This window comes from Simochromis diagramma, unplaced genomic scaffold (genome assembly GCF_900408965.1).
Source record: "Simochromis diagramma unplaced genomic scaffold, fSimDia1.1 OVJJ01000123.1, whole genome shotgun sequence".
Lineage (NCBI taxonomy): Eukaryota > Metazoa > Chordata > Actinopteri > Cichliformes > Cichlidae > Simochromis > Simochromis diagramma.
The window spans coordinates 6,159,352-6,180,688 of NW_024386778.1; the positions used below are offsets into that span (position 1 = coordinate 6,159,352).

A 21,337-nucleotide genomic window follows, 5' to 3' on the forward strand; every position below is an offset into this window, starting at 1 on the left:
ATTACAGCACCCCCTCATTGTCAGAGCTCTCTTAAAAAAATAATGTCAATGATGCCTTTTATAAAAGATTAATAGAGGATGTATAATAAAAGTCACTTTGCCAAAAAACTGATTGAAGCTTCAACCTGAAGGTTGTTTGTAGCTCAGGAAAGAAATGTGACAGCTACAGCCTTAAGAAAACAGAAGCTCTGCCTGGAGGCAGGGCGGAACAGCCAGCCCACAAATACACCAGTAGATCGGAAGCAAGAGGCTAAATTTAGATGTAGGGGGAAACTCACGGAAGTCCTGGAAACTTAACTATTCATTGACTTTAAAGTTACCAATGAATAAGAAACAGACCTGAATGATAACAACAAAAACCACTACCATAGCCAACCAGAACAAAGACAGTAATAAAAGTTAATTAAATGTTATTCTTAAGACTTCTTAATCTCAATCATAGCTTACCAGGTTACCTTCCAACTGTGTCTCAGTTGTCTAGACATGTAAATGCATTCCTTCACTGCATTCAGACAAAGTATGACGTCTGGTTCTTCTGGTTTTATCTTTTATTAAATACCTCATCAACTACACGAAGTGTAGGCGTTGATTACGGTAAAACGTGATCACAGAAGCTGAGCATATTCTTTTGTCTTTTAAAGTCTAAGACAATGACTGTAGTTGTTAGCAATGGCGCTCCAACTGCTTGTGTGCTGGTTCAGTGTGATGATCGTACTCTTTTTCAAAGGTGAGAAAAAAAGATTGTTTTTTCTCATCAGTTTGTTTCTGGAGCAGATGTAAAAGAATAATTAGAGGCACAAATGTATAGTAAAGTATATTATATAGTATAATATTTATTCCGATATTGTATTATTGTCATAAATATCCAATGTTATAATATTAACAAACCAAATTAATTAAACTCAATCACTGATTAAAATCTGCATTTCACAAGCCTGAAGACTTCTGTAAATATCATTGTGTTTGACTCTGTTCAGCCAGTCTTTCTTTCCTTAAAGGTTTTATATACAAGGTTAAAATTTCAGTTTAAAACGGACTAGCTGTGTAGGTTATTTTTTGCAGTGTTCATGTTGACAATGATCACTCTCAGTAATACTTGAGCAAATACACTGAAAAAAAAAACAAACCTGCTAGATGAACATTGCAAAAATATGTATATCAGTTACATGCAATTAATTTGTATATCGTCAACCTTAGTGTTTTATGTTATTACTGCTCACAATTTTTTCGTAACATGAACATGATTTTTTATATGTTGTTATTATGCCTTTTACTCCTGTCAAATATCTATAGAAACCATCTGTTTATTGGAAATTAAATGGTTATGTAAAATGTAAAGGTTTTTTTAATGCTAATTGTATTTGACTACCATATGTTAGATTGACAAGATTATTTTATGCTAAGTATATTTTAATTTCTAACTAATTACTGTATATACATATATAAACACATACACACAAACAATTTAGTGTTCAATAAATAAAACTAAGTTAAGGTTGATCTCACTGTATGTACTATACATTTTCTTTTCAATCCGAGCAATAAGCTAAAATAATAGCTTTATTCAAAACTAACAATGAACAATGAACTGTAGTTTTAAAACTACTATTGTAGTTTATGAGTCATCTGTTTAAAGTGCATCTCTTGAAAAACATTCCATAATGTTCCTCAGAAAGAATCTTACGACGTCACAGCTATGTAAAAAACAAATATGTTTTTAAATGTAAGAGTCATAAAGAACTATAGCAACAGGAACATATTTATTTAAATGTAACAAAGAAGAGCCTTAAAATAACATTTTAAACCACAAGCTCAAAACCAAGTGACCTAAACTGGTTAGTATTGGCTTGCATCTATTGCTAAAATATCACAATAACTCATACTAGACTATGCAATCTGTTTGTAGAAGTGCACTCTGCAATTGAAAATGGCCTCTTGGTAACCTGACCAGAAAAAACTCAAACTATGTGTCACCAAGATAGACTGATGCTCTTTATGTAGTGTATTAGGGCTGTCAGCGTTATTAATCAGCATTAATGCTGCCCTAATACACTGCAATAACTTGTGCTAGGGAAAACATCACAGAACAACCAAAATTACCATGACCATGTCCAATGAGCTTGCAAATTGTCTGTCATCTATATATCTGTTTCAATGACTGAGACCAAGCTTGTGACCACCTGAGATCAGTTGACACCTTCAAAATTACTGTGGTGAATCAAGATGTCAAATAATGCAGTGATCATTTTGCAATTGCCTCAAAGTAGAGGGTGTGGTGCACTCAGCCTCAAGGTGATGAGAAAAAAAAGTGAGAATGGACTCAATGTTCAGCACCTCCATTGTCGAAGTTGCAGCACTGAGCTGCAACCACAAGGTGGTTGGTGCCTGTTGTGGTGGTTATACCCGAACCAAATGGTGGACACCAGAGGTGAAGGGAGTCACTAGACTGAAGGAGGAGTCCTATGGGGCTTGATTAGCTTGTGAGACTACAGAAGCAATTGATAGGTACCGACAGGCCATGCAGAACACAACTGGGGCAGTGGCTGAAGCGAAAACAAGGATGTGATAGTTGTGGCATATGTGTTAGAACAGTGAACCTGGAGGTGGTGATACAAGTTCTTTTGAAATTACCTTTTTAAAATAAAGAGAGCGTTTTCTCTTTATAAATACTGCTTTGTAACATCAAAAGTTATTACAGTGGCTTGCAAAAGTATTCGCCCCCCTTGAACTTTTCCACATTTTGTCACATTACAGCCACAAACATGAATCAATTTTATTGGAATCCCAAGTGAAAGACCAACACAAAGTGGTGTACACGGGAGAAGTGGAACAAAAATCATACATGATTCGAAACATTTTTTTTACAAATAAATAACTGAAAAGTGGGGTGTGTATGTTAATGTATTAACCCCTTTTAAATAGATGCTTGGGGTACACAATGCATAACAATACAACTTTAAGAGGTCCTGCCCAAATAACCATGTGTGATATGAAGATATGTCTTTATCTGAACTAAACTTTTTTTTGTCTTTCATTTCTGCTTTTCAGGTTGTGCTTCAAAGCTGCCCGGTGAGCAAACAAAAGCTCTGTCCTCGTTAACTTTCATGTTTTTTTTTGGAACACGTTTCCGGATGTCAGCTCTACAGCAACAAGAGAAAAATACTAAATACCATAATCGGTTGCATTCTATAATAGAGCCAGTGACTTAGTATGCAATAACTCCTAAATTTACAATGCATGTGTTATGTAATTTTCCTGAGATTAGCGTGCAATTTTAACACTAAGCACTAAGATGCAATGAGTTTTAACAAAAAAAAGTATAAGTTTTTGAGCAGAAATTTTTTGTAGTGTTATAGCCTACTGTAAATAATTTTAAGTTGTGAGTAATTTTCAAGCATTATTTTTTACTTCTTTTTCTTCTCTAAATGGTAAATGGTAAATGGCCTGCATTTGTATAGCGCTTTTCTAGTCCCTAAGGACCCCAAAGCGCTTCACACTACATCCAGTCATCCACTCATTCACACACACATTCACACACTCGCGATGGCAAGCTACATTGTAGCCACAGCTGCCCTGGGGCGCACTGACAGAGGCGAGGCTAACCCAGCTCTCCCATCAGCAGTACAATATTTTTCATAAAAATAATGCAACAATGTATACGCTTATCAATAATGTGTAATAACATTTCTTTGAGAAAGCTTTCTTCGTTCTTTTTATGTTTTGTGTCTTCTGGTTCTTACTTCTGTGTGGGCAACTATGCTTCAGTATGAAAAGCATGGTATGTTGTATCCACCACATTTCTTTTATGTTCTTTGTTCTTGTTTTTTTAGATGGAGCCAAAATCATTTTAACTGGATCTGGATCGACTCGATGCTCTGGAAGAGTAGAAATTTATCACAATAATAACTGGGTGTCAGTTTCTGATTATAACTGGGACTTAAATGATGCAGAGGTGGCTTGCAGACAATTAAACTGTGGGACGGCACTAGAAGCTCCTCGATCAGCTCACTTTCGTGCAGAAACTGAACAGATTTGGCTTGATAATGTCAACTGTTCAGGAAACGAAAGTTCTCTAAATGAGTGTCAACACAGTGAATTTGGAAGACACAAATGTGGATATGATCGGAGTGCTGGTGTGATCTGTTCAGGTGAGAAAACATTTAGATAATGAAGACATTATAAGTCATTCTGTTCTTGTGTGCCACAAATGAAATCTCTCCTATAAAATGTGATGAACATATAAAATAATGGTTATGCCCTTTGTCTGATAGATCTTATCAGGTTAGCTGGGTCTGGATCAACTCGATGCTCTGGCAGAGTAGAAATTTATCACAATAACATCTGGGGAAGAGTCTCTGATGGTGGCTGGGACTTAAATGATGCAGAGGTGGTTTGCGGACAATTAAACTGTGGGACGGCACTGGAAGTTCCTCATTCAGCTCACTTTGGTGCAGGAACTGGACAGATTTGGCTTGATAATGTGGGCTGTTCAGGTACTGAAAGTTCTCTAACTGAATGTAAACACAGTGGATTTGGATCACACAGCTGTGGACAAGGTCAGGATGCTGGTGTCATCTGTTCAGGTAATAAAACTGTTAGATATTGACAACATCATAAGTCATTCTGTTCTTGTGTGTCATATATAAAATCATTCCTATATAATGTAAAGAACATATCAAAACATTTTTATGCCCTATGTTTAATAGATCTGATCAGATTGGCTGGCTCTGGATCGACTCGATGCTCTGGCAGAGTAGAAATTTATCATAAAAATATCTGGGGAACAGTCTCTGATTATAACTGGGACCTAAATGATGCTGATGTGGTTTGCAGACAGATAAACTGTGGATCGGCAGTAGATGCTCTTCAACTTGCATACTTTGGTGAAGGAACTGGACAGATTTGGCTCAGTGATGTGACCTGTTCGGGAAATGAAAGTTCTTTAACTGAATGTGAACACTCTGGATGGGGAAACTACTACTCTGGACATTACTACGATGTTGGTGTAATCTGTTCAGGTGACAAAATGAGAATACTTTTAGATATGTAACAATTTGCTTCATAGTCTGTTCAGTGTCATACATTTAAAAAAACAAAAAACAACAAGGCACGTGTAAGGCACATATATCAAAATGATGGTTTCTTTTGTGACTTATGCTCAAAAGGTCCAATCAGATTAGCTGGATCGACTCGATGCTCTGGCAGAGTAGAAATTTTTCACAATAAAATCTGGGGAACAGTCTGTGATAATGGCTGGGACTTAAATGATGCTGAAGTTGTCTGCAGAGAGTTAAACTGTGGGATGGCACTAGAGGCTCCTCGATCAGCTCACTTTGGTGCAGGAACTGGACAGATTTGGCTTGATGATGTGGCCTGTTCAGGAAAAGAAGGTTCTTTAACTAAGTGTCAACACAGTGGATTTGGAGTAAATACCTGTAAACACGGTGAAGATGCTGGTGTGATCTGTTCAGGTGAGATACATTTGGATCTACTCAATGTCAAGTAATGCCATGTAAATGTAACTTTTCTGTTTTAGAGCTTTTTCATCCATTCATTGGTGTGTTTTAGATTACATTCATTGTGAGGAGTCAAATTAAGCTGTACAGTAACCATACTCTGTAGGATTTCGGTAATGAAGTGTTCCATCATTCTCTGTAAATGCAGTTGCGATTCAGAGAGACATAGATTAATTTAGGGGCTTAAAAAAATTAAAGAAACCATACATTTGCTTTCACATCGAGGCTCTCTCTTCACTCAGTTATGTACAGTATAACACTTTTAGACACCCCTAGAGTCGATGGCACTATACCCTAGGCAACAGATCAGGGTTCTGCCCAATGTGAAGGCCAAGCCTGAGAAGGAGATGGAAAAGATAGATAAGAGATACACTTTTATTAGTCCCACACATGGGAAATTTGTTGTGTTACACCAGAAAATGGACAGTGCAAAGTTGCAGCAGTAAAAATGAGGAAAAACCATAAACTATAATAAGATAAAAAGAATAACTTACTATATAAATCTCATGGTCCTAGGTTGGTGACCCAGTTTTTTGAGTATTGTACTTTTATTTCCTCATGTTTTGACTAAAAGTGTTTTGCTTTCTGTTTTGTATTTCTAGCTCTAGTCCTTTGTTCTTTGTTCCCAGGTTTTGTTTCCGTGTTCCCTTTGCTCAGTGTCAAGTCCATGCCTCTGTGCCTGTTGTGTGTTTCCTGTTTTACTTTGGAAGTCTGTGTCTTATGTCAGTGTTTCTGGTTTTACTTCCCTTGTCTCATTAAGTCTGGTTTCTCCCAGCTGTGTTTCCCTCCTGTCTCCCATTCCCTGATTACTATAGTGTTTATTTAAGCCCTGTGTTTTCCTTGCACTGTGTCATGTCATTCCCTCACCGTGCTGTGTTTTGCCTCCGTGTTTCTAGTAATGTTCTAGCTTGCTGTCTCTGGGTTTGTTTTCTAGTTTCTCAGTTTTTAAGTTGGATATTCATGTTTTTAGTTTAGTTCCCTGGTATTTCATGTTTGTATGTTACCCAGCAATAAAGCTGCCTCCTTTAGTTAATCACTCAATTTCTGAGTCCTACATTTGGGTCTGAGTCCTACACCTCCTGCCTGTTACACAGCACTCACCTTGACAATACAATAGAATAAAATACTATATACAACAGAATATTATGTTGTCAGAAAAATTACACTCAGTGGTATTGCACGTGTATGTGTATGTCTGTCTGTGCATATGTGGTAATCTGCAAAGTCTCTTGTTGTGGAGTCCGACAGCAGTAGGAAGGAAAGACCTGCGGAGTCTCTCTGTCCCACACCGTGGGTGCCGCAGCCTGACCCTGAAGGAGCTGCTCAGTGCTGTCAGAGTCTCTTGCATGGGGTGGGAGATGTTGTCCAACAGGGATGACAGCTTAGCCACCATTCTCCTCTCACTCACCACCTCCACTCGGTCCAGAGGGCATCCTAGAACAGAGCTGGCCCTCCAGATCAGCCTGTTCAGTCTCTTCCTGTCTCCAGCTGAGATGGTGCCGCCCCAGCAGACCACATGTTAAAACATGGCCAAGGCCAACACAGAGTCATAGAAGGTCTTCAGCAGCGGGTCCTTCACTCCAAAAGACCTGAGTCTCCGCAGCAGGTACAGCCTGCTCTGCCCTTTCCTGTAGAGAGCATCTGAATCATGAGTCCAGTCCAGTTCATTGTTCAGATGAACCCAAGGTACCTGTAGCTGACCACAGCCTCAATGTCCATACCTTTTGTGTTTATTATAGTGGAGGATGTTTGTGCCTGCAGAAGTCTACCACCAGCTCCTTGGTTTTTTTCAGTGTTGATCTGGAGGTTGTTCTGCTGGCACCAGTCCACAAAGCCTTGGGTCAGTTCTCTGTAATCCTTGTCTTGCCCATCAGTGATGAGGCTGACTATTGCAAAGTCATCAGAGAACTTCTGCAGGAAGCACTGGCTGAAGTTGTGAGAGAAGTCTACAGTGTAGATGGTAAAGAGGAACAGAGCCAGAACCATTTCCCGTGGGGCCCCCCGTACTGCTGATGACCCAGTCCTGAGTTCTCACATACTGTGGTCGGTCAGTGAGGTAGTCTAGTATGCGAGGTGATGGTCCACTCCTGTGTTCTCCAGATTCTCCTTCATGACTGTGGGAAGAATGGTGTTGAAGGCACTGGAGAAATTGGAGAACAGGATTCTCACAGTGGTCCCAGCGGTCTCCAGGTGAGAAAGGGAATGATGTAGGAGGTGAATGATGGCATCATCTACTCCAATTCCAAGCTGATAGGCAAACTGAAGTGGGTCCAGTGATGAGCTCATTAGGGTATTGGCTTTAATCCTGCTCAGTTCTCTCGTAACCTGGATGGTTGAGAGAGACAAGCTGGAGCCGTGTGCTGGATGTGTATTGGCTACTGTGGCAGCACCCCCCCCAGGCAGAGTTCTATTCTTTGTGGCGCAAGATGGTTCTAAGGCCTCTCCAGAATTTGCTAACATCGTTCTACTGAAGCTGGTTCTCCATCTTCTGCCTGTAGCTGTCCTTCCCATTCCTGATCAGTCCTTTTAGCTCTTTCTATTCCTTTTTCCGTTGCTCCTTGTCTTCAGAAGTGAAGGCTCTCCTCTTCTGCTTGAGAATGGCTTTTATTTCTCGGGTGATCCAAGGTTTGTGTTTGGAAAAGCACTGCACGGTGGGTACAGTGTTATCCATGCATAAGTTAATGTAATCCATAATGCAGGTCACAAGGCTGTCAATGTCCTCCCAGTGGTCGTCACAGAGCATCTCCCAAACAGTGGACTCAAAACAGTTCTTAACCCTCTGGGGTCGAGGGACGCACCGGCGCCTAAAAATCACATGACCAATTTCAGACAACACAGCTACAAGATGTAGCAACTCTGAGTCTCCATTTCAACTTGGGTCGAAAGTGCAGACTTCAAACTATATACCAGTTTTTGAATTGTGTTGATGGGCGACGTAAAACCAGAGTTATGATGAAAAATACACACATTGTTTTTTTTCTGAACAAAACAGTGGTGTTTACAGCGGGAAGAACGGTAAAAACTGTGTTTTCTACAGACGGCGCTAACAAACACTCTCTGCTTGCGATTGAAAAAGAAAAAGAAAAAACACCCCTTCCCTATTGGTGTTAAAGTTTCCCATGTCAGCCAATCCAAAAAATGATATAGTAACATGTGGCACTTGGTTGTTTAGGGAGAAGGGGAAGTTTTAGGAAGGACACAGAAATGAAAAGAGCTTCTGTAACAGGCTGCCACACAAGAGGTGCGCTGGAGTTTAAAAACAAACAAACAAACAAACAAGAAAATTCAGACAAATCTGAGTAAAGTGACATGGGAGAAATGGGATGATACTAGAGACAAGGCTCTGCCCAACACCTCAGGGAAGTAGACACCAGCTAGTCTGTCTTCCTAATGGTCTAAAGTGCCCAATATACCCTGAAGATCCGGAACAGAGCAGAGAGCAGCCTGGCAGAGAGCTAACATGTGGTCTAACCCAGAGGAAAGACACCGAGCCCAGCAAATACATGGAGCTCGTTAATCCACCTGTTTTAACCGTCAGTGTTATCTCATTCGAAATAATATTGTAAACTGGGGTAACTGTATGTTGGGTCTGTGTTTCCACAAGCCCCACTAGTCTAGAGACTTATTCTCGTTAACGACAAAAACAAGATGAACATCTTTTACTTGCTAGCAAGGGAGGCCCATAGCCGGTGTCTCAGAAAGCACTGTGAATCCTACCGCAAAATGACCCCAACGACGGCCTCCGCTTGCTGCCTTTTGTTGGGAAAACAGTTCACACAATACACATCACAGGAAAGCACCTCCCACATGGTTCTAAGACAAGGCACTATGTGTGTGTGTGTGTAAACATCTGTATGCATGTGAGTGTGTGTGTGTGTGTGTGTGTGTGTGTGTGTGTGTGTGTGTGCGAGAGAGAATGTGTGCGTTTGTGTTTGAGTGAGTGTGTGAGAATGTGTGTCTCTCTGTGTGCATGTGTCTCTGTATGCATGACTTCCTGCTCACCAAAAGAATCATGAAAGCAGGAAACAACATCACAAGAAACAGATCTTCCAGATCCAGAGAACGTATCTGCAATAAAAGCCTCTCCAGCCAGTGGTCCGAGACAAAGGAATGTCTTGATCCTATAGATTGAACTCAGACCTTAAAAATTTAAGAAGCACAATGACAACATTCAACAATTAGACTTTACACTGTGCTTGGACATTAAAAGTATTGCATGAACTATCCCAACCTTATCTTTGTGTTTTGTTTTCAGCTGTGCCAATGATCTTAACTGGATCTGGATCGAGTCGATGCTCTGGGAGAGTAGAAATTTATCACAATAACATACGGGGAACGGTTTGTGATAATGGCTGGGACTTAAATGATGCAGAGGTGGTTTGCAGACAGTTAAACTGTGGGACGGCACTGGAAGCTCCTCATTCAGCTCACTTTGGTGCAGGAACTGGACAGATTTGGCTTGATAATGTGGGCTGTTCAGGTACTGAAACCTCTCTCACTAAGTGTCAACACAGTGGATTTGGATCACACAGATGTGGACATGGTCAGGATGCTGGTGTGATCTGTTCAGGTGAGAAAACTTAAATATTCAAGACATTATAGATCAGCCTATTCTTGTGTGTCAAATGAGAAATCTTTCCTATATAATAAAATTAACATATCAAAATTTTGTTATGTCCTTTGTCTGATAGAGCTGATTAGATTAGCTGGTTCTGGATCATCTCGATGCTCTGGCAGAGTTGAAGTTTATCATGATAATGTCTGGGGAACAGTTTCTGATTATAACTGGGACTTAAACGATGCTGAGGTGGTTTGCAGACAGATAAACTGTGGGTCAGCACTAGAGGCTCCACGACTTGCTTACTTTGGTGAAGGATTAGGACCGATTTGGCTTGGTGATGTGAGCTGTTCAGGAAATGAAAGTTCTCTAACTGAATGTCAACACACTGGATGGGGAAACTACTACAGTGAACATCACTACGATGTTAGTGTCATTTGTTCAGGTGAGACAACTTTTAGATAGAGAACAATTTCCTCATGGTGTCTTTAGTGTCATACATATATGTGGAAGGTCTATCCTTCACATAGAGCCACATAGATCTCCGATGTTGTTTCTGGGATCAGCTGGAGCCACTTGCAAAGCTTGGGAGTCACTGCACCTAGTGCTTGAAGTTATATGTATGTGTATATTTAATGTAAGTTACATATATTAAAAAAGTAGTTTGTCTTGTGACTTATGCTTAAAAGGTCCAATCAGATTAGCTGGATCGACTTGATGCAGAGTAGAAATTTATCACAATAACATCTGGGGAACAGTCTTTGATGACAGCTGGAACTTAAATGATGCCGATATTTAAACTGTGGGACAGCGCTAGAGGCTCCTCATTCAGCCTCTTGCTTCTATCATTAGAAGGGAGCTGTGGTGATCAGTGTTGGGAAGGTTACTTTTAAAATGTATTCCATTACAGAATACAGAATACATGCTCCAAAATGTATTCTGTAACGTATTCCGTTACGTTACTCAATGACAGTAACGTATTCTGAATACTTTGGATTACTTAATAGGATATCATGCTTTTTACAACAACGTGAATGTACTATTGCTGTGTGATTTATTACTATTACTGAAGGTCCACGACTCCGAACTGTAGTAAAGGGACCTCTGGCTAATACGGCGGGGTCCCTGTCAGCTCGTAGCCGAAAAATAGCTTTACTTTGTTGTGTGGGTCAACTTTTCTTGCGAGAGACAGAGAGAGGCGTTGAAAGACTGCTCCAACGGAACTTATTGTTTCGGAGGAAAACACGAACACGGTGTACAGTCGAGTCTTAATAGCTTACTTACAACTGGGCTCGTCAGGCACTCTTCTTGGCTGAAGTCGTTATTATTATATTTACATGCTTCCAGCTCCCGTTTTTCCTTGATGACAACTCGTACCTTTCCACTCCCCTTTTTCTCCCTCCTCGCGCTCACAGACCCATAACGTGTATGGCAGTCCATTCTCCCTGCAGCACGGACTACACTGCCCATGATGCTACATTCTTTAGAGCTATGCTTGTAGCATTCTGCCTGTTAGCTTAGCACAACAACAACAACAACGAAAAGGCGCTCTCTCACCCAGGAAACACACAGTCGCAGAGAGAGAGAGAGCGTCGCCCTGTAACCATGGCAACCGTAACGCTGCCGCCTGGAACAACAGAACGTAGCTGTCAAACAAAACCCAAACAGTCCTGACCCGCGACAATATGAAACAGGAAAGTACCACAGTGTAATCCATTTATTTCAACAAAGTAACTGTATTCTGAATACCACCTTTTTAAACGGTAACTGTAACGGAATACAGTTACTCATATTTTGTATTTTAAATACTGTATGTAACGGCGGTACATGTATTCCGTTACTCCCCAACACTGGTGGTGATGTCAGTGTTTGTGTACAACATGACCAATGACTAGAGTGAAATGGGCCTATTACAGTTATCTATGGTTTATCCCCTTTGGGTTTTCATCAGGAGGGACATTCAGCATAAAACTCAGCTAAACAAAACATGACGAGCTACCCACTGTGGCGACCCCTTGTGACATGGAAAAGTAGTTTTTACAGTTAGCTGTGATCTTTTGTTTTGCCAGCATGCGGCAGGGCTGTGGAAAGCACAGAAAGTTGGCCCTGGCAGGTCACTATAAGCCACAATGGAGAGTTTCGGTGTGGGGGGTCCTTAATCACCAACCAGTGGGTGCTGACAGCTGCTTCCTGCATATCACAGTAAGTCACTGTTGCCAATTTAAATTTCTGTGTGATGATGTTGCAAATGACCATTACTCCTCAGTTTACATCTAGCTTAACCTCTTAAGCTCCAACGCCCCCTGATACTGGGGCAAAAGGCAGGAGATCAGGTAGGTTTGGGGCTTAAGAGGTTAAGATTTACAGGTTATCATTCTACTTATTTTCTGAAGGTCAGGAGTTTTTAATATCTTAAAAAATTCACTCTACAGAAATACATTTCCAGAAACAATTTTTTAGGGCAACAAGAATCGTTGGACCCTCAGTGTGACGTGGCAGACCATGTGAGTTCACTATTGTGATGAGATCAAGCAGATCGCTTCTGGAGGTTGTCCAAATCTGAGATGTAACTGCTGTCCAAAATGTTTAGCATAAAGACATACAATGGGGAAAGGCTAGCCTAGCTGTTTGTTAATAATAATAATAATAATAATAATTATTATTATTATTATAATAATATCACAGATATCTTTAAATCATTATCCCTGCCAATAATTAACCCCAAACACAGAAACACACACACAAGGAGAAAAAAGAGCTTTGAAAGTAATGATTCCATTTTCGCAAAATAAATCACTGATGTGTCCATTTTCAAGATCACATGAACAGTACCTGGTTTGAAATGTGATCTTGACCAAATCAAGCTAATAGAAAAGAAAAAAACAACAACAAACCATTCTTTTTCACAATTTTTAAATTTAGTAACCTGACAGAGGTCCATCTCGGCTGCCACAACCAGTCAGATTTAAGCTCCAGCAAAATGTCTCGAACATTGGAAGACATCATCTGCCATCCTGAATTCAACAACAACACACATGAGAACGACATTTGTCTTCTGAAGCTGTCAGTTCCTGTGACTTTCACAGACTACATTCAGCCAGTCTGCTTAGCCTCATCAAAAAGCACTTTCCACAGTGGGACAAGCAGCTGGATTACTGATTTATGTGAAAATGGTAAGTATATAAAATATTTTTTAATTTTCTAGGAATGTACAGGTTTTTTTTTAAAGCTCTTCTATTTCTTTTTACAATTCGGTAACAATTCCTTCCTGAACATCCTGCGTGAAGTAAATGTACCAGTAGTGGGAAACAATGAGTGTCAGTGCTACTATGAAGGTGACAAAGTGATCATGGAGAATATGATCTGTGCTGGGCTCAGCGCTGGAGAGAAGGATTCATGTCAGGTGATCCCGAAGATTCATGTATAATGTCACTCCTTGATTAGTGCTGTGAGAATTATGTGTTACTTTCATATTGGATTATTGTTTTTTCTGTTATTGTATCAACCTTACTGATATTATAGACGGTTAGCTTTCACGACTCAACCAAGATGATTTATTACTCAATCGAGTTTCAGCACAGTTGGATACGCAAAAAATATCTTATTGAAACTTCTGGGAAATTTTTTATCAGCGACATCATAGTCGTAAATGCACTTGAGTGCCTAAGTGCAACAGGTCAACCACAAAAACAAGCTTTAAAATTAATTCTCAATGAGGACTAGCAAGGTGCTTCAGTGTCTGTTTAGCTTTTTCTGTCCTTGAAGAAGCCTCCTCTTAACATATAAGCGAATCAAAAATATATTTGTGATTGGTTTGATAGCTATCCAGTTGCAGCTTGTAGAAATCGTTCACACTTACTTAGAGACTCTCCTTTCATTTTGATGTGGGCTGACTGTTTCATTTTGTTACTGTATTTGTGACTATTAAAGTTAATTACAGACTCATAAATAAAATAATAGCTTAGATTGAGGTAAGCAAACTGCATTTTAGGTTAGCGTTCATAATATTCATGCTTTAGCAGGATCAACACAGAAACAGGTGTAACTAAAAGGTATTTCTCTGCCTTCAGAACTTTGATCTTTCTTTTCTCACAGGGTAACTTAGGGGGACAACTAATGACAAAGAGAGGATTTGAATGGCTCCAGAGTGGAGTTGTGACTTTTAATGATGACTGTGCAAGACCTGCAGTCTTCACTCGTGTGTCAGAGTACCAAAATTGGATCAAGGACACCGTCACTGGCACTCAACCAAACTTTGTTACCTTCACCTCGTTGGGCCCTGACAGTGACTTTTATTTCACCTGTCCAACATCATCAACTCTTCCTGTCCCCACCGCTGTCCCAACTACTGCCCACACTACTGTCCATTCTAGTGTCCCCACTGCTGTCCCTTCTAGTATCCCCACAACTGACCCTACTGCTGCTTATTCTACTGCTGTCCCCAACACCGTCCCTTCCACCTTCCCCACGACTATCCCTACTCCTGCCCCCAACACTGTCCCTACTGCCGTTTCCCCCAGTGTCCCTTCCACTGTCTCCACCACAATTCCCACAATTGTCCCTACAGCTGTCCTTACAACTGCACCTTGTACTGTCCCCACCGTTGTCCCTTCTAGTAACCCCACCACTGATTTTCCTACTGTTCCTACTGCTGTCCCCACCACTGCCCTTCCTACTATTTCCACTATTGTCCCTACTGCTGTTCTCACCACTGTCCCTACTCCAGCCCCCAGCACTGACCCCACCATCTCCCCTAGTCCTATCTCAACTAGCCCCACCATCTCCACTACTCCTATCCCAACCACTTTCCCCACCACTGTCCCTCCTGCTGTCCCTTCTACTGTCCCTTCTACTATCCCCACTGTTTCTTCTACTTCTGTCCCCATGACCGACCCTACTGCTGTTTCCCCTATTGTCTCCTCCACTGACCCCACCACTGTTCTCACCATTCTCCCTACTCCAGCCCCCAGCACAGTCCCTTCTACGGGCCCCACGACATTCCCTACTGCTGTTTCCACAATTGTCCTTTCCACTGTCTCCACCACAGTTCCCACAGTTGTTCCTACTGCTGTCCTTACAACTTCCCCTTCTACTGTCCCCACCACTGTCCCAACTACTGCCCCCACTGCTGTCCACACTGCTATGCCCCACCACTGTCCCTACTGCTTTCCCCCCCATTCTCTCCTCCACTTTCCCCACTACTGTTCCCACCATTCTCCCTACTGCTGTCCCCACCACTGTCCCTCCTGCTGTCCCTTCTACTGTCCCTTCTACTATCCCCACTGTTTCTTCTACTTCTGTCCCCATGACCGACCCTACTGCTGTTTCCCCTATTGTCTCCTCCACTGACCCCACCACTGTTCTCACCATTCTCCCTACTGCTTTCCCCGCCACTGTCGATCTGACTGTGTCCACCACTGTCCCCACCACTGCCCTTCCTACTATTCCGACCATTCTCCCTACTGCTTTCCCCACCACTGTCCCTTCTACTGTCCCCACCACTGTCCCTACTCCTGCCATCAGCACTGTCCCCACCACTGTCCCTTCTACTGGACCCACCACTGTCACTATTCCTAGTCCAACCATCTCCACTACTCCTATCCCTACCACTTTCCCAACCACTGTCCCTTCTACTGTCCCTTCTACTATCCCCAGTGCTTCTTCTATTTCTGTCCCCACGACTGACCCTACTGCTGTTTCCCCTATTGTCTCCTCTACTGTCCCCACCACTGTCCCTTCTACTGGACCCACCACTGTCACTATGCCTAGTCCAACCATCTCCACTACTCCTATCCCTACCACTTTCCCCACCACTGTCCCTCCTACTGTCCCTTCTACTATCCCCAGTGCTTCTTCTATTTCTGTCCCCACGACCGACCCTACTGCTGTTTCCCCTATTGTCTCCTCCACTGTCCCCACCACTGTTCCCACCATTCTCCCTACTCCAGCCCCCAGCACAGTCCCTTCTACGGGCCCCACGACATTCCCTACTGCTGTTTCCACAATTGTCCTTTCCACTGTCTCCACCACAGTTCCCACAGTTGTTCCTACTGCTGTCCTTACAACTTCCCCTTCTACTGTCCCCACCACTGTCCCAACTACTGCCCCCACTGCTGTCCACACTGCTATGCCCACCACTGTCCCTACTGCTTTCCCCCCCATTCTCTCCTCCACTTTCCCCACTACTGTTCCCACCATTCTCCCTACTGCTTTCCCCGCCACTGTCCATCCGACTGTGTCCACCACTGCCCTACCTACTGTCACTACTCCTAGCCACACCACCTCCCCTACTCCTATCCCAACCACTGTCCCCACCACTGTTACTACTCCTAGCCACACCCCCTCCCCTAGTCCTATCCCAACCACTGTCCCCACCACTGTTACTACTCCTAGCCACACCACCTCCCCTAGTCCTATCCCAACCACTGTCCCCACCACTGTCACTACTCCTAGCCACACCACCTCCCCTACTCCTATCCCAACCACTGTCCCCACCGCTGTTACTACTCCTAGCCACACCACCTCCCCTAGTCCTATCCCAATCACTGTCCCCACCACTGTCCCTTCTACTATTCCTACTGCTTCTTCTACTTCTCTACCCAGGACTGACCCTACTGCTGTTTCCCCTATTGTCCCTTCAACTGTCCCCACCACTGTTTCCACCACTGCACTTCCTACTGTTCCCACTACTGTCCTTACTGCTGTTTCCCCCATTGTCCCTTCCACGGTTTCCACAATTGTCCCTACCACTGTCCCTTCTAGTAACCCCACCACTGCTATTCCTACTGTCCCCACCGCTGTCCCCACTACTGCTTCTTCTACTGCTTTTCCCACCACTGTCCATCCGACTGTGCCCACCACTGCCCTTCCTACTACACCCACCATTGTCCCTACAGCTGTCCCCACCACTGTCCCCACTGCTGTCCCCACCACTACCTCCACCACAGGTAACAGTAAAATTGATAGTGGTGAAAACCTGGTCCACTTCACTCACTTCACCTCTCTCTGTGTTATTCTTGTGTTGCTTCATGTATTCGTTGGACTGGTTGAATATAACTAAACACATTTACTTAAGTCTTGTACCTGAATACACACTTTAAATACTTTTACTTCAATAGTAATTTAGTACTTTCCTTTTACGTCATTTTTTATATTTGAGGGGAATTGCATCTTTCTCTCCAATATATTTATGAGACAATGATTCAACATTTTGAAACTAAATGATCTAAATTTGAAAATGGAAAATATTTTGCCCTTTCGAGTTTCTCAAATTACAGTGATGGGTAAATGGGTTTGTTTTTATATGGCACTTTTCTCCTCATAGCACTCAAAGCAACTTGCCACTATGCCATAGTTACCATACCAGCATGCTATACATTTTCTGTGTAACTGCTTCCATCACATGCTCTTGCTCAAGGATATCTGGCATGCATATTTGATCAGTGTAAGGTTTTAATTACACTGATTAATCTTTTAAGCTCTTAATTTAATAAATTAAAAACATATTATTTATTAGATCAAGTATTTCTTTCTTTTTGTTTAGTTTAGTTTTTCTTTTGTTGTTGTCTTGCAGCAGAAATTTTCATCTAGTCTCAGAACTTTAACAAAGTGTTTTTCTTTTCCTGTGAACTGAATGAGGATGTTTTAAGAATTATAATGCCTAAGTTTATGCTGTACACAAGGTTTCTGGAAATACTCCCATAAAAATAAACCCACACATTGTTTCGATTACTAGAAATGACTTACATAGAGGCTTGTTCAACCTGTGACACTGCTCATAAGGCAGGAAGAAAAAAGTCTGTCGAGTTACGAATGATCATTTCCTCATTATTAAAGATGACATGACATGACTCATTTTTTCTTGACATTTCCTTCACAATGAACATGAAAAACAAAACAAAACAAACAGCAACTGAAAGCCATTGCTGTAAAGACGTGGCAGAGTATTACAAAGAAGGAAACCCAGCCTCTGGTGATGTCCATGATTTTAAGGCTTCAGGCTTTCATTGAAAATGAACATTTTATTTTAAATTATTGAATTTGTCAAATTACTTTTGAACCCCTGGAGTGAATGAATCGTGTTAAAAAGTGCTTTAGTTCCTCACATTTTTATTCTTGATTTTAAATCCACTGAATCAAAGCTGAGAATCTGTCCTTCAACTGAATCTGAATCGTTTCATTTAAAAAGTAACTGTTGTAATGTACAAAGCCAAAATTTGAAAATAAGTTCTCTCTGTCTCAGCATTTATGGAACTACATGTAAAAATGTGTGTCCATCTTCAGGGGTATTGTTGCATCAGCAACTGAAGACCAAGAGAAAAATCTGGAGGTTAGTTCATGACATATAATTGCTAAAAAATGCTATTTGTTTTCAGTCAGATTAATATTATTTGTTTAGTATTGTAATTTATTTGATGATCTGGAACATGTAAGTGTAACAGATATGCAAAAAAAAAAGAAAAGAAAAAAGACAAAAAAAAGAAACCAGGAAGACAGAAAACAGTTCTTCACAGCACCGCATACTAATTTACAAGGGTGTGTGTGTTTCTACTTACAAAGAAATGAACTGTATTTAATAAGTATGGCGGTTTCATTTTAATAGATACAGAAAAAAAAAAGACTCATTATGCAAAAGTTACAAATCAGTTTGCATTTAATTGAGTAAAATAAGTATTTGATCCTCTGCAACCCAGCCAGAATCAATCAATTAAAACACACATGTTTGGGCACCTTTCTCACAGAGAGAGGGAGAGTTGAGTTATGAAACAACAAATCTTTGTATGAGAAAACAGTCTAAATTCTGATCTAATCTAACAAAGGGGGTTCTAACAGCAGTTTTCCATTTTGGATCCGTCCAAAAACAATTACCAGAAGTCCCGTCGCTCCACAATAGTCAACTTAGGCAGGTTTTACTTTTTGATTCAATTAAATAATTAAAAAATAATGACACCAAAATTAAAATTGAATGGATGATTTTTAGAGCTGTTTTCATCACTTCAATATAGTCTATAGTCTCCTGGATGTATAAATTGCATTTTACAAAATATTTCTCCTGTGTCAGTGTTTGAAATTTGTTATGATGTCTGAAATGCTGTTTCATGCATAAAAAAGAACAATGTTTAAATACAAATAAATATATTCAACTACAAAGATCTCTGTGTGTGTGTGTGTGCTATTTTTGTCAGCACTTACATTACTCAATTTCCAAAAACACACGGTAAAATGAGTGAAATTTTCACCTCTGCAGGTGATGTTTGAATCGCTGTCAGTGCCCGGTGAAGTGAAGGTCACAAAGCCTGGTAGTTTCCCAATGAAAATGTCACTTATCCATTTCTAGTACAGAAATCAATCTGGACACATGAGCGTGGATTTGAATCAATGGTACGTGTGAGTACAAGAAAACAATGATTGGAATACAATGTGCTTAAGTTTGCTCAGATGATAGGGTCCAGCTGAAGATCAGAGGAATAGGAAAGGATTTTTCAATGTGTGTGTTTTAAATAAATTCTTCCAGTATCCATTGCAGGTGACCATATAACCATGTGAATTGTTTGGCATTTTTTTTAAGATAAAGTATTTCTTTCTTTTTGTTTAGTTTTTCTTTTGTTGGTGTCTTGCAGTAGAAATTTTCATCCAGATCCACTCAAAGTCACAGAGCTTTTACAAAGTGTTTTTCTTTTCCTGTGAACTGAATGAGGATGTTTTAAGAATTATAATGCCTAAGTTTATGCTGTACACAAGGTTTCCGGAAACACTCCTATATAAATAAACCCACACGTTGTTTTGATTACTAGAAATGACTTACAGACTTGTTCAACTTGTGACGCTGCTCATAAGGCAGGACGAAAAAAGGCTGGCTGTGTTATGAATGATCCTTTTCTTCATCATCTTTAAAGATTTAATTACACTGCTCATTTTCTCTTAACACTTCCTTGACAATGACCCAAAACACACAACCAAAGCAACCAAGGACATTATTAAAGCAAAGAAGTGGAATATTCTTGAATGGCTAACACCTGATTTTAACCCAACTGTTTGGTTTTGCTTAATTCGCCTTATAATCGCGTGCTCCTTATGGTCCAAATAATATGGTAAGGTATCTTTCTTGTATAAATGTGCTCCAAATAAAGAACTTTGTGTTGACAAGATTGTTAGTTAATCATTTACAAATCAATATTGTCTGTATGGACAGCATTTTTTAAAGTAAACATGTACAGCTGCGGTGTTAAGCGATGGGGTTGAAAAATATGGGTGCAGCTAACTTTTGTGCTGGTGCAGCTAAGAAAAAAAGTTAGGCACACCAGTGCAACTGTGGCAAAAAGTTAGGCTAGAGCCCTGCACTGAGGTAACTTATCAGACCTTTTTGCATTTTTTAGCTTTTTGAACTGAGAAGATGGGCTAAACACTGATGGAGCTTCCTTTCAGGTGAATGCATGAAGTGGATATTAATGTTGTTGATTTGTCAATTAATCAATCAAATCTGATTAAATGTGGCAAACATCTTAAATGACAAATATTTCTTCATGGTAAATGTGACAAAAAACTGTAAAAAACATTCTAAAAATATCAAATGTAATAAAGGTTGAATGAAAGTCATAACTCCGTTTAATTAAGTGCCCCCAAATATCAGTTTATATTTAACTGATTGACCTGCTGAACAAAGACATTTTATTGTGTTTTCACCCTACTGTCAGTTTTTGGAAGGAAATTGTTTTATAAAAAAAATATCAAAATGTATCAAATTAAATAGCAATGAACCAGCTCTGTCAACCCACGAGAACCAGTATGCCACAATATGAAATATAAGTACAATTACAGGAAAAAAAAACAAATTGACTAAAAGTAATATATTATTTTCATGGTCTTCAACAAGAGATTGCAAATAAACAAATAGTTTTAGTTAGCTGCCATGAATCCTTCCCTCTCAATTTGAGCCCAGAATACAAAAAAATCAAACTGAATTGAAATTCCAGAACTAGATCCAGACCTTAAACAAACAAAAGATCACTGTAATAACAAAGAACATCAAGCAATAATTAGTAAGACAAAATAACAACCTGACATTAAAACTGTGCTCTTTTGTGCATATAACATATAAAAATAGTAAAATAAAAATTTGATGACCTTAAATTACAAAAAAAATGAAAACAAAATTCTAGATAGTGACTATAAAAACGACTGACAAAGAACAGTCACAGGAATCACAGCTGGTTTATTTAATGTTTAATTTGGTGTGTGTGGGAAGATGTTCGCATGTGGAGTT

General features: G+C 40.4%; 2 protein-coding genes across 2 annotated transcripts; both read left to right on the forward strand.

The window, feature by feature from the left end:
- Nucleotides 1–546: 546 nt before the first annotated feature.
- Nucleotides 547–15,832, forward strand: LOC120722135 (neurotrypsin-like). Its single transcript, XM_040012973.1, has 11 exons — nucleotides 547–727; nucleotides 3,049–3,069; nucleotides 3,831–4,148; nucleotides 4,707–5,018; nucleotides 5,166–5,471; nucleotides 9,772–10,086; nucleotides 10,208–10,519; nucleotides 12,144–12,276; nucleotides 12,997–13,251; nucleotides 13,333–13,477; nucleotides 14,170–15,832. The coding sequence occupies exons 1-11, from the start codon at nucleotides 670–672 to the stop codon at nucleotides 15,421–15,423; spliced, it is 3,429 nt and encodes a 1,142-aa protein (XP_039868907.1). The 5' UTR covers nucleotides 547–669; the 3' UTR covers nucleotides 15,424–15,832.
- A 3-nt stretch (nucleotides 15,833–15,835) lies between these two features.
- On the forward strand, nucleotides 15,836–17,924 carry LOC120720606 (mucin-2-like). The gene has a single exon (XM_040010347.1). The coding sequence runs from the start codon at nucleotides 15,836–15,838 to the stop codon at nucleotides 17,132–17,134; it is 1,299 nt and encodes a 432-aa protein (XP_039866281.1). The 3' UTR covers nucleotides 17,135–17,924.
- Nucleotides 17,925–21,337: the final 3,413 nt, after the last annotated feature.